The sequence below is a fragment of the Ranitomeya imitator genome, chromosome 4, assembly GCF_032444005.1.
Source record: "Ranitomeya imitator isolate aRanImi1 chromosome 4, aRanImi1.pri, whole genome shotgun sequence".
In the NCBI taxonomy this organism is placed as follows: Eukaryota; Metazoa; Chordata; class Amphibia; order Anura; family Dendrobatidae; genus Ranitomeya; species Ranitomeya imitator.
This window is the reverse complement of record NC_091285.1, coordinates 659,117,176-659,132,419: the sequence shown is the minus strand read 5'-3', so window position 1 is coordinate 659,132,419 and position 15,244 is coordinate 659,117,176. Positions and strand designations below refer to the sequence as shown.

The following is a 15,244-nucleotide window of genomic DNA, read 5'->3' as shown; positions in this document are numbered from 1 at the left end:
AGTCTTACCCATGATGGGGGTTTTGAGTAATGAACCAGGCAGGGAGTTTATAAAAGCCTCAGGTATCTTTTGCATGTGTTTAGAGTTAATTAGTTGATTCAGAAGATTAGGGTAATAGGTCGTTTAGAGAACCTTTTCTTGATATGCTAATTTATTGAGACAGGTTTTTTGGGTTATCAGGAGTTGTATGCCAAAATCATCAGTATTGAAACAATAAAAGACCTGACAAATTTCAGTTGGTGGATAATGAATCTATAATATATGAAAGTTTAATTGTAATCATTACATTATGGTAAATAATGAAATTTAACACTATATGCTAATTTTTTGAGAAGGACCTGTACAAGACGCACTTTTCCCCCCCAAAAAAGGGGGGGGAAATTGGGGGTGCGTCTAATAGTCGCAATGCAGGCTTACCATGGCGGCAGAGGTGCAGGGATGAGGAGGCGCAGTAAGCGGGGTCCCTTTCTCCGGTGAGGTGATGCAGCAGCCCGGTAAGCAGCAGAGTCGGGTGAATCCTGTTGTTATCGGTGGGGGCGGCCATCTTCCTGAAGCCGCGCGTGCGCAGATGAAGCGCTCTGCTTCCCGGGGCTTCAGGAAAATGGCCGCCGCAATCTTCATCTGCGCACGCACGGCCTCCCGCGGCCATTTTCATGAAGCTCCGGGAAGCAGAGCGCTTCATCTGCGCACGCGCGGCTTCAGGAAGATGGCCGCCCCCACCGATAACAACAGGATTCACCCGGCTCTGCTGCTTACCAGGCTGCTGCATCACCTCACCGGGGAAAGGGACCCCTCCCACATCACCTCCTCAGCCCGGGACCCCTCTCACAGCACCACCTCAGCCCAGCACCTCCTCAGCCCAGCACCTCCTCAGCCCAGCACCTCCTCAGCCCAGGACCCCTCTCACAGCACCTCCTCAACCCAGCACCTCCTCAGCCCAGCACCTCCTCAGCCCAGCACCTCCTCAGCCCAGCACCTCTGCCGGTAATCACTGCTGCAACCCTCCCATGGACACCAGGCCGTGGCATCGCCCACCTAAGCAGGAAGGGACCCTGCTCAGGTGAACGCCACACCGCATCACCCCACCTCTGCCGACACCATGCCTCCTGTGACCCTGCTCTGCCACCGCCATCCCTCAGGTAAGATACTGTACATTCGGACAATAAGACGGACCCCCATCTTATAAAAAATCTTTTTTTCTGCAATTTTCACCCCAAATTTGGGGTGCGTCTTATGGTCCGGTGCGTCTTATAGTCCGAAAAATATGGTAATTCACAATCAGTGTCGCTTCATATCGGGACAAGCTGATTTCACAGAAGTGTGACTGATTTGGAGTTACATTGTGTTGTTTAGGTGTTACCTTTATTTTTTTGAGCAGTGTACATATACACATTTATCCACATATTATACATACACATGTATATTTAGCTCTTTACTATTCATATGTATAGTATTGTGCAAATGTTCTAGGTAGATGGGGAAAAAAAATCTCTAAAGTAAGAATGTTTGGAAAAATTGAAGTGTTAATAATCTTAATGAAACCAATAGTTGATGTGATCGCCCTTTTCCTTTAAAATGGCATCAATTCCAATTGTAGTCATAAACACAGTTATTAACTGTAATGGAAATAAGTGTAGGAGGCTTAAAACTGGGTGAGGAGCAGACAAACTCTGATCCAAAGGTGAGGTTGTAGAAGACAATTTCCTGCCACAGGTCATACACCATGGTAAAGCAGAATACAGCAACAAGACACAAGGTAGTTATAATGCACTAGCAATGTCTCTCCCCGGCAAAGTTGTCAAAGCAGTCTGGGGTTTCAAGATATGCTGTTCAAGATCTTTTGAGGAAACACCAGGATATTGGCAACACCTAGGACTGTAAACACTGTGGTCTGTCAAGGATACTTACTGCAGCGTATACACACCATGCTAACTTGCCTTTGAAATCAGATGTCCAGCAGTGTCATCAGTTTAGAACTGACAACAACCAGTGGGGCCCAGCTACATCCATCTACTGTTCTGAGAAGTCTAGCCAGAAGTGATCTTCATGGAAGAATTACAGCCAAAAATAAACATGACATTGACATGGAAAACAGGCCAAGTGACTAAACTATGCACAAAAACATAGGACCTGCTATGCAGACAAATGGCAGCAGGTGCTCTGGACTGACAAGTCAAAATTTGATATATTTGGCTGTAACAGAAGTTAATTTGTTCACCAAAGGGCTGGAGAGAAGAACAATAATGAGTGTCTGCAGGAACAGTGAAGCACAGTAGAGGTTCTTTGCAAATTCACGGCTGTATTTCATCAAATTTAGTTAGGGATTTGATCAGGATTAATACTGAGAAATCCAGGCAGATACTTATCCATCATGTAATATCATCAAGGAGGCATCTAACTGGCTGTAAAAGCAGAAAACCATCCCCAAACATCCAGCCGATGTCATTAAGATCAAGGAGTCGTGGAGGTGATGATCCGGACCCCGCAGAGCCCTGATCTCATCATCATCCAGTCTATCTGGGGTCACATGAAGAGACAGAAGGACTTGCATCCACGGAAGATCTGTGATTAGGTCTTCAAAATGCTTGGAACAACTGTCTTGACAAGTCCCTTCAAAAATTGTGCGCAAATTTATCAAAAAGATTTGAAGCTGTTTTCAAGACAAATGTTCATGTGGTCAGATTCCTCTCTTGTTCATAAATTTTGTTAATTCAGAAAATTAAACTATAATTTTTTGGTTGACACCCATTTCTGTTACATATATTCATCACTCCTTTATAACGTATAGCGTCTTCTCATCCTGCTCTGTGCGACACACCACTCTACGCCCTTTCTCATTTCAGGCACACATGATCTTGAGTCTTGATCTGGTGAACCCTATAATCCACGGTGATGCCTTCATATCTATAGCTAATATAAGGCTTATAGGAATTGATTTATATTTCTATTTAGTGGCCCGGTTTTGTTTTTTATTGTAATTTTATCTTGTGTCTAAATTTTTTTTTATGCAAGTATGGGCACCTCTTTGCATGTAATGCTATACTACCATATACCACTCTTGTCTAATAAAGGTAATTTTATCCCTCTATCATTTTATCATTTGTTCCACTTTTCCTGCTTGGACCATATGTTCAGTGTTCTCCCTTTGGTTTTCAGTGCTTTCCAAATGGTCTACCATTCATCCACTCGGCAAATATATGTCACCTGTTCCACATTGAGTACTGTATTGTAGTATTTCCGTATTTGTTCACTGTATTAATGTATTATTTGAGTACTATGTGGTGGTATTATTTGGTCATTTATGGTGGTATTATTTGAACACTGTATGGTGATAATATTTGAGTACTATATTGTGGTGTTATTTGGGCACTGTATGGTGGTACTATTTGAGTACTATGTTGTGGTATCATTTGGTCATTGTATGGCAGTATTATTTGAGTACTATGTTGTGGTATTATTTGGTCATTGTATGGGGATATTATTTAAATACTATATTTTGGTATTATTTTGTCATTCTATGGTCGTATTATTTGAGCATTATATTGTGGTATTATTTGAACACTGTATGGTGATATTATGTGAGTACTATATTGTGGTATTATTTGGGCATTGTATGGTGGTATTATCTGAGTACTTTGTTGTGGTATTATTTGGTCATTGTATGGTGATATTATTTAAGTACTATATTGTGGTGTTATTTGGTCATTGCATGGTGATATTATTTATGTACGGTACTATATTGTGGTGTTATTTGGGCACTGTATGGTGGTACTATTTGAATATTATGTTGTGGTATTATTTGGTCATTGCATGGCAATATTAATTGAGTACTATGTTGTGGTATTATTTGGTCATTGTATGGTGATATTATTTGAATACTATATTGTGGTATTATTTGGTCATTGTATGGTTGTATTATTTGAGCATTATATTGTGGTATTATTTGAACACTGTATGGTGATTTTATTCGAGTACTATATTGTGGTATTATTTGGGCACTGTACGGTGGTATTATCTGAGTACAATGTTGTGGTATTATTTGGTCATTGTATGGTGATATTATTTGAGTACTATATTGTGGTATTATTTGGTCATTGTATGGTGGTATTATTTGAGTACTTTATAGTGGTATTATTTGAGCACTGTACAGTGACATTATTTGAGTACTATATAGTAGTATTATTTAAACACTGTATAGTGGTATTATTTGAGCACTGTACCATGACATTATTTGAGTACTATATTGTGGTATTATTTGAACACTGTATGGTGATATTATTTGAGTACTATGTTGTGGTATTATTTGGTCATTGTATTGTGATATTATTTGAGTACTATATAGTGGTATATTTTGAGCACTGTACGGTGGCATTATGTGACTACTATATTGTGGTATTATTTGAGCACTGTATGGTGGTATTATTTGAACACTATATGGTGATATTATTTGAGTACTATATTGTGGTATTGTTTGGGCACTGTATGGTGATATTATTTGAGTACTATGTTGTGGTATTATTTGGTCATTGTATGGTGGTATTTGAGCACTGTAAGGTGGTATTATTTGAGTACTCTATGGTCATTATTTAAGCACTGTGTGTTGACCTTATTTAACAGTGAATGGTGATATCATTTTAGCAATACATGTTGGTATTAATTGAGCCATGGATGTTCGTATTATTTGAGCACTATATGTTGATATTATTTAAACTGTCTGGTGGTATTATTTGTGCACTGTATTATGGTATTATTTGGTCACTGCAAGGTGGTATTATTTGAGTACTATAGGGTGGTATTATTTTGCACTAGGGTGCTATTATTTGAATACAGTATTGTTTTTATACTTGGTCATTATGGGGTGGTATTATTTGAACAATGTATTATATGAGTATCGTTTGATGGTTTATTTTAGTACTTAGAAGTCATATTATGAAAATTCTGTCTGCAGTTCTTATTTGAGCGCTGTATAGTGATATTATTTGAGTGATGTCTAGTGGTATTATACGAGTACCATACAGTGGTATTATTTGAATACTGTATTGTGGAATTATACGTTGGTATTATTTTAGCACTGCATGTTAGCATTATTTGAGCACTGTATGTTAGTATCATTTGAGTAATGTATAGTGGTATAACATGAGCACTGTATGTTGGAATTATTTGAGTTCTCTATGGCTGAATTATTTGAGCATTGTTTGTTAGTCTTATTGCAGCACTGTCTGGTGGTATTGCTTTAACAGTGCATGGTGGTATTATTTTAGCACTAAAAGTTGAGATTATTTGAGCAAGATATGTTGATATTATTTCAGTACATTATGGTGGGGTATACTACTATACTACTTAATGTAGTTATTCCACAAATACATGACAGTGTTATTTGCGTACCACATTGTATAGCAGTTATAGTTTTACATTTGCTTATCGTATGACAGTACAACAAATCACATCTCTTTTGGTTCCATGAGCCCTAAATTAAAATATGTTGCCTTAAAAATCTGATAATCCTGGCTGCCAAAAGAAAACTATAGTAAAATGTCCATTGCAACAATCACCAAATTTAATATTTTTTTTAGTTCCTAGTCACAACATACCGGGATATAACTGCTTAGTCGGGGCGCTAAAGTGCGTTCTGTTCTCCACTCGAAAAGCAATGTCTGTCTCTTCAATTCCTTGTCTATGTGTGCAAAGTCCGGCCTCTAACGTGACTCCTTCAATTTCTTCATTGAGTTCCAGGGCTTTTAAGACGTTGACTGGGGTTGCTACAAATGGAAAAAAAAAAAGATCTAGTCAGTCATTATACGTAATAACTAGAAAATCATTCTACGAACTGCATTGTCAGAAAATTAAAATATGGCGAGTTGTCAAGAGTGTCCCGGAAATCATGGAAAGAGGGTGGAAGGGAAAACACACAATGGCAAAACAACAAGAGTACTGAAGAAACAATGGAGCAGATTTCCATTGGTATGTACGGTATATATTATATGGTGGTGCTTGAAAATTTGTGAACCTCTCAAAATTTTCCAAATTTCTACATAAATGTGACCAAAAACTGCATCAGATTTCACACAAGTCTTAAAAGTACATATAGAGAACTATATCAACAAATACGTAAAAAATAATATTAAACCTTGTCATTTTTAATTAAGTAAAATTATACTGCATCTCATGTCTGTGGGTGGAAAAAGTAAGTGAACCTTGGCTTTCAGTACCTGATGTGACTACCCTTGTGCAGCCATAACTGCATTAAGATGTTTCTGGCAATTGTTGATTAGTTTTGCACATCAGTTTGAAGGAATTTTAGCCCACTCCTCTCTGCAAAACAGCTTCACCTCTGCGAAATTGGAGGGTTTTCTACCTTGAAGTGCTTGCTTAAAGTCAACATTTCTATAAGATTAAAGAGGACTTTTCACCAAATTTTTCATGTTGACCTGGACACAGGATGCAATCGTGGCTGCAGAGCATAAAAAAAAACATTTTTTTTTTCAATTTCATCTTTCCGCTGAGTAAATATTAGCAAATATGTGTTTGACACCTAATGAGTTAACTTTTTTTAAGTCCAAGTAGGTGTTAGTAGATAGTTTTCAATGGGGGCGTGTACTTCTGCTCCCTGTATGATGCTGACCAATCATAAGCAGGCAGCGCTCAAAGAAAAGATGAACACGCCCCCACCAAAGCTTAGAGCAGATTTCTCAGTGTGTGAGATGTAATAATATAGCTCCGTCATCTCTGCTGTACTACCTCTCCACCCACACTGCCTGTGCAGAGATAAGAGCTCAAAATGTCAGAATCACACATATCTGTATGACTGACGGCCTATGCAAACCTTATTCGTGTGCATTGATAATACTCAGCAACCACCCCCTCCTTTAATGGTAGGCATGTGAATGGTTGTTTCATCACTATTTTGTACTTGTGCTTTCTCCTCCTTTGTCATGGAGGCCTACATCCTGCAGTGCAATAATATTGTGACCTGGTGTTAGTAAATATAGCTGTCTTCTTTCAGTGCTACTATAATACTGTTCCCTATATAAAAGAATATAACTACTATAATATACTGCCCCTATGTACAAGAATATAACTACTATAATACTGATCCTATGTACAAGAATATAACTACTATAATACTGCCCCTATGTACAAGAATATAAATACTATAATACTGCTCCTATGTACAAGAATATAACTACTTTAATACTGCCCCTATGTACAATAATATAACTACTATAATATACTGCCCCTATGTACAATAATATAGCTACTATAATACTGTCCCCTATGTACAAGAATATAACTACTATAATACTGCTCCCTATATACAAGAATATAACTACTATAATACTGCTCCCTATATACAAGAATATAACTACTATAATATACTGCCCCTATGTACAAGAATATAACTACTATAATACTGCCCCTATGTACAAGAATATAACTACTATAATACTGTCCCTATGTACAATAATATAACTACTATAATACTGCTCCTATGTACAAGAATATAACTACTTTAATACTGCCCCTATGTACAATAATATAACTACTATAATATACTGCCCCTATGTACAATAATATAGCTACTATAATACTGTCCCCTATGTACAAGAATATAACTACTATAATACTGCCCCTATATACAAGAAATACAAGAATATAACTACTATAATACTGCCCCTATGTACAAGAATATAACTACTATAATACTGCCCCTATGTACAAGAATATAACTACTATAATACTGCTCCTATGTACAAGAATATAACTGCTATAATACTGCCCCCTATGTACAAGAATATAACTACTATAATACTGCTCCTGTGTACAATAATATAACTACTATAATACTCCCCCCTATGTACAAGAATATAACTACTATAATACTGCCCCATGTACAAGAATATAACTACTATAATACTGCACCTATGCACAAGAATATAACTACTATAATACTACCCCCTATGCACAAGAATATAGCTACTATAATACTGCCCCTATGTACAAGAATATAACTACTTTAATACTGCCCCTATGTACAATAATATATCTACTATAATACTGCCCCATGTACAAGAATATAACTACTATAATACTGTTCCTATGTACAGGAATATAACTACTATAATACTGCCCCTATGTACAAGAATATACCTACTATAATACTGCTCCTATGTACAAGAATATAACTACTATAATACTGCTCCCTATGTACAAGACTATAACTACTATAATACTGCTCCTATGTACAAGAATATAACCACTATAATACTGCTCCCTATGTACAAGACTATAACTACTATAATACTGCTCCTATGTACAAGAATATACCTACTATAATACTGCTCATATGCACAAGAATATAACTACTATAATACTGCTCCTATGTACAAGAATATAACTACTATATTACTGCTCCCTATGTACAAGAATATAACTACTATAATACTGCTCCTATGTACAAGAATATAACTACTATAATACTGCTCCTATGTACAAGAATATAACTACTATAATACTGCCTCTATGTACAAGAATATAACTACTATAATACTGCCTCTATGTACAAGAATATAACTACTATAATACTGCTCCTATGTACAAGAATATAACTACTATAATACTGCTCCTATGTACAAGAATATAACTATATAAACCTACAAAAATTTGCACAAAGACCTCATCGTACAAAAAATCTTATACCTTTTATTACGAACAATTACAGGAATGTTAAAAACAGCAATGATGGAAAATGGTACTAAATGAAGACACCCCAGGCCAGAGGTAAGCACGTAACAACATTGTATCACACCGCCATATAAATGTAATGATGTGTCCGGGAAAGAAAGTCTTGCATGCCAGCACGGCACAATCACAATATAACCCCAAACTAGATTATCATCTGGCGGCGCAAATAAAGTATATATAATATAATGCTACTATACCTCCGGTCTGATGGTGCCACAACCCCAAGAATATAACTACTATAATACTGTCCCTATGTACAAGAATATAACTACTATAATACTGCCCACTATGTACAAGAATATAACTATTATAATACTGACCCTATGTGCAAGAATATAACTACTATAATACTGTCCACTATGTACAAGAATATAACTACTATAATACTGCCCCTATGTACAAGAATATAACTACTATAATACTGCCCACTATGTACAAGAATATAACTACTATCATACTGCTCCCTATGTACAAGAATATAACTACTATAATACTGCTCCTATGTACAAGAATATAACTACTGTAATACTGCTCCCTATATACAAGAATATAACTACTATAATACTGCTCCCTATATACAAGAATATAACTACTATATTACTGCTCCCTATGTACAAGAATATAACTACTATAATACTGACCCTATGTACAAGAATATAACTACTATAATACTGCTCCCTATATACAAGAATATAACTACTATAATGCTGCCCCTACGTACTAGAATATAACTACTATAATACTGCCCCCTATGCACAAGAATATAACTACTATAATACTGCCCCCTATGTACAAGAATATAACTACTATAATACTGCTCCTATGTACAAGAATATAACTACTATAATACTGCTCCTATGTACAAGAATATAACTACTATAATACTGCTCATATGCACAAGAATATAACTACTATAATACTGCCCCTATGTACAAGAATATAACTACTATAATACTGCCCCTATGTACAAGAATATAACTACTATAATACTGCTCATATGCACAAGAATATAACTACTATAATACTGCCCCCTATGTACAAGAATATATCTACTATAATACTGCTCCTATGTACAAGAATATAACTACTATAATACTGCTCCCTATGTACAAGAATATAACTACTATAATACTGCTCATATGCACAAGAATATAACTACTATAATACTGCCTACATTTTCAAGAATATAACTACCGTACTTTAATATTACCCTCTATCAAATATTAAATAATATAACCATTAAAATTATACTACTTCTATATGCAAGAATATACAAGTGCTTCTCACAAAATTAGAATATCATCAAAAAGTTAATTTACAGTTGTGCTCAAAAGTTTACATACCCCAATAGAATTTTTGCTTTCTTGGCATTTTTTTCAGAGAATATGAATGACTATGCATGTCCACGTAGTATATTGCCCAGCCACGTAGTATATTGCCCAGCCACGTAGTATATTGCCCAACCACGTAGTATATTGCCCAGCCACGTAGTATATTGCCCAGCCACGTAGTATATTGCCCAACCACGTAGTATATTGCCCAGCTACGTAGTATACTGCCCAGCCACGTAGTATATTGCCCAGCCACGTAGTATATTGCCCAACCACGTAGTATATTGCCCAGCCACGTAGTATATTGCCCAGTGACATAGTATATTGCCCAGCAACATAGTATATTGCCCAACCACGTAGTATATTGCCCAGTGACGTAGTATATTGCCCAGTGACGTAGTATATTGCCCAGCAACATAGTATATTGTCCAACCACGTAGTATATTGCCCAGCCACGTAGTATATTGCCCAGTCACGTAGTATATTGCCCAGCCACGTAGTATATTGCCCAACCACGTAGTATATTGCCCAGCGATGTAGTATACAGCACAGAGCCACGTATATATTGCTCAGTGACGTAGTATATTGCCCAATCACGTAGTATATTGCCCAGTCACGTAGTATATTGCCCAGTGACGTAGTATATTGCCCAGCCACGTAGTATATGGCCCAGCCACGTAGTATATTGCCCAACCACGTAGTATATTGCCCAGCGATGTAGTATACAGCACAGAGCCACGTATATATTGCTCAGTGACGTAGTATATTGCCCAGCCACGTAGTATATTGCCCAGCCACGTAGTATATTGCCCAGTCACGTAGTATATTGCCCAGCCACGTAGTATATTGCCCAACCACGTAGTATATTGCCCAGCGATGTAGTATACAGCACAGAGCCACGTAGTATATTGCCAAGCCACGTAGTATATTGCCCAGTGACGTAGTATATTGCCCAGCAACATAGTATATTGCCCAACCACGTAGTATATTGCCCAGTGACGTAGTATATTGCCCAGTGACGTAGTATATTGCCCAGCCACGTAGTATATTGCCCAGTCACGTAGTATATTGCCCAGTGACGTAGTATATTGCCCAGCCACGTAGTATATGGCCCAGCCATGTAGTATATTGCCCAACCACGTAGTATATTGCCCAGCGACGTAGTATACAGCACAGAGCCACGTAGTATATTGCTCAGTGACGTAGTATATTGCCCAGCCACGTAGTATATTGCCCAGTTACATAGTATATTGCCTAGTGAAGTAGTATATTGCGCAGCCACGTATAATATTGCCCAATCACGTAGTATATTGCCCAGTATGTAGTATACATCACAGAGCCACGTAGTATATTGCACAGAGACGTAGTATACAGCACAGAGCCACGTAGTATATTGGCCAGTTACGTAGTATATTGCCCAGTTCCGTAGTATGTTGCCCAGTGACGTAGTGTACAGCACAGAGCCACGTAGTATATTCAAACTACTAATACTGATCTACAAAGCCATCCACAACCTGTCCCCTCCCTATATCTCTGAACTAACACGTAGTATATTGGCCAGTGACATAGTATATTGCCCAGCTACGTAGTATATTGCCCAGCCAGGTTTGTCACAGGTTAAAAAATAAAAAATAAACATATACTCACCTTTCCGAGGGCCCCTTGTAGTCCGTGGCAGCTTCCGGTCCCAGAGTTGGTATGAGCGCAGGGCCTGTGATGACGTCGCGGTCACATGACCGTGACGTCATGGCAGGTCCTTCTCCCATACCATCTTTGCCACCGGAACCTGCAACGGAAGATGGCGGCCGGCGCGAGCGACTACGGAGGGTGAGAATAGCAGGTTTTTTTTTTTATTATTATTTTTAACATTACATTTTTTACTATTGATGCCGCATAGGCAGCGTCAATAGTAAAAAGTTGGGGACACACAGGGTTAATAGTGGCGGTAACAGAGTGCGTTACCCGTGGCATAACACGGTCCGTTACCACCGGCATTAACACTGTGTTAGCGGTGACCGGAGGGGAGTATGCGGGCGACAGGCACTGACTGCGGGGAGTAAGGAGCGGCCATTTTCTTCCGGACTGTGCCTCGACCAATCAGCATCGTCGCTGTGCCCGTTGCTGATTGGTCGAGGCCTGGCGGCCTCGACCAATCAGAGACGCGGGATGTCTATGTTCTTTATGACATCATCGTCGCTGTGCCCGTTGCTGATTGGTTGATGTCTGGCGGCCTCGACCAATCAGAGACGCGGGATTTCCAGGACAGACAGACAGACAGAAAGACAGACAGACAGACAGAGAGACAGACAGACAGACGGAAAAACCCTTAGACAATTATATATATAGATAACATCAAAACTTTTTCTCCACTCATAGTTAATGGTTGGGCGAAGCCATTTATAGTTAAACTACTGTGTTTTCTCTTATTAACCCATAACATCCAAATGACTCTGATCAAAAGTCCACATTCCCTGGTGATTTTTGCCTGATAACATGCACAGAAGTTGACACAAATGGGTGTGAATGGCTACTAAAGGTAACATCCTCACCTGTGACCTGTTTGCTTGTAATCAGTGTGTGTGCATAAAAGCTGAGTGAGTTTCTGGGATCCAGACAGACTCTTGCATCTTTCACCCAGCCACTGATGTTTCTGGATTGTGAGTCATGGGGAAAGCAAAAGAATTGTCAACTGATCTATGAGAAAAGGTAGTTGAACTGTGTAAAACAGGAAAGGGATACAAAAAGATATCCAAGGAATTGATAATGCCAGTCAGCAACATTCACACTGTGATTAACAAATGGAAAATCAGGGGCTCTGTAAACAGAAATCCACGGTCAGGTAGACCAACAAAAATGTCGTCCACATCTGCCAGGAAAATTGTTCAGTATGCAAAGAAAAACCCACAAATAACATCAGCTGAAATACTGGACTCTCTGAAAACTAGCGTTGTGGCTGTTTCAAGAAGCCCAATAAGGAGGCACTTGAAGAAATATGGGCTGCATGGTCGAGTCGCAAGAAGAAAGCCATTATTGCGCAAATGCCACAAAGTATCTCACCTACAATACACAAAACAGCACAGAGACAAGCCTTAAAACATCTGGAACAAAGTAATTTGGAGCAATGAGACCAAAATTGAACTTTTTGGCCACAACCATAAACGTTACATTTGGAGAAAGGTCAACAAGACCTATGATGAAAGGAACACCATTCCTACTGTAAAGCACGGAGGTGGATTGCTAATGTTTTGGGGATGTGTGAGCTAATAAGGCACAGTAAACTTGTTGAAAGTTGAAGGAAAGAGGAATGCAGCACATTACCAGCAAATACTGGAGGCAAATTTTCACTTATCAACCAGGATGCTGCGCATGGGACGCCCTTGGACGTTCCAACATGACAATGATCCAAAACACAAGGCCAAGTCGACCTGTCATTAGCTACAGCAGAACAAAGTGAAGGTTCTGGAGTGGCCATCTCAGTCTCATGACCTAAATATCATTGAGCCACTCTGGGGAGATCTCAAGAAGAGCATAGTTCATGCTAGACAGCCCAGGAATTTACAGGAACTGGAGGCTTTTTGCCAAGAAGAGTGGGCAGCTTTAGCATTTGAGAAAATAAAAAACCTCATCCACAACTACCACAAAAGACTTCCAGCTGTCATTGATGTTAGAGGGGGCAATACACATCCACCTCTCGTGTCTCCCTTTTTCCTCATAGTTTTTAAGCTTGCGAGCAGGGCCCTCATTCCTCCTGGTATCTGTTTTGATCTGTGATTTCTGTTATGCTGTAATGTCTATTGTCTGTACAAGTCCCCTCTATAATGTAAAGCGCTGCGGAATATGTTGCCACTATATAAATAAAATTATTATTATTATTAATACACGGCATTAAGAAATAGGGTATGTGAACTTTTGATCAGGGTCATTTGGGTGCTTTGGGTGGTCATTATGAGTTTAAAAGAGAAAACACAGTAGTTTGACAATAAATGGCTTCACCCAACCACTACCCATGAGTGGAGAAAAAGTTTTGGTGTTTTCATTCATATTCTCTGAAAAAAAGGCCAAGAAAGCAAAAATTCTTCTGGGGTATGTAAACTTTTGAGCACAACTGTATATCAGTTCTTCAATACAAAAAGTGAAACTCATATATTATATAGAGTCATTACACACAGAGTGATCTATTTCACGTGTTTATTTCTGTTAATGTTGATGATTATAGCTTACAACCAATGAAAACCCAAAAGTCATTATCTCAGTAAATTAGAATAATAAACAAAAACACCTGAAAAAGCTTCCTAAGCGTTTACGAAGGTCCATTAGTCTGTGTCAGTAGCTTCACAATCATGGGGAAGACTGATGACTTGACAGATGTCCAGAAGGCAGTCACTGACACACTCCACAAGGAAGGTAAGCCACAAAAGGTCATTGCTAAAGAAACTGGCTGTTCACAGAGTGCTGTATCTAAGCATATTAATGGAAAGTTGAGTGGTAGGAAAAAGGGTAGTAGAAAAAGGTGCACAAGCAACCGGGATAAGCGCATCCTTGAAAGGATTGTTAAGAAAATGCCATTCAAAAATTTGGGAGAAATTCACAAGGAGGGGACTGCTGCTGGAGTCATTGCTTCAAGAGTCACCATACACAGACATATCCAGGACATGGGCTACAAGTGTTGATTCCTTGTGTCAGCCACTCATGACCAATATACAACGCCAGAAGTGTCTTACCTGGGCCAAGGAGAAAAAGAACTGGACTGTTGTCAGTGGTACAAGGTGTTGTTTTCACATGACAGTAAATTTTGCATTTCATTTGGAAATCAAGGTCCCAGAGTCTGGAGGAAGAGTGGAGAGGCCACAATCCAAGCTGCTGGAGGCCTAGTGTGAAGTTTCCACAATCAGTGATGGTTTGCGGAGCCATGTCAGCGCAGCCATCTACCAGGAAATTTTACAGCACTTCATGCTGCCGACAAGCTTTTTGGAGATGGAAATATCTTGGCACCTGTCCACACTGCCAAAAGTACCAATACCTGGTTTACGCTGTGCTTGATTGGCAGCAAACTTGCCTGACCTTAACCCCATAGAGAATCTATGGGGTATTATCAAGAGGAAGATGAGACACCAGACCCAACAATGCAGACGAGCTGAAGGCTGCTATCAAAGCAACCTGAACTTCCATAA

At 38.8% G+C, this 15,244-nt stretch overlaps 1 protein-coding gene across 2 annotated transcripts in view; it reads right to left on the bottom strand.

Annotated features, from left to right (window-relative positions):
- COL5A3 (collagen type V alpha 3 chain) overlaps positions 1–15,244 on the bottom strand; it is a 305,521-nt gene that overhangs the window by 195,138 nt on the left and 95,139 nt on the right. For both annotated transcript variants that reach the window (XM_069767069.1, XM_069767070.1), the window contains exon 2: positions 5,592–5,759. In XM_069767069.1, the coding sequence (XP_069623170.1) occupies positions 5,592–5,759 (168 nt within the window). The remainder of the gene's footprint in view (positions 1–5,591; positions 5,760–15,244) is intronic.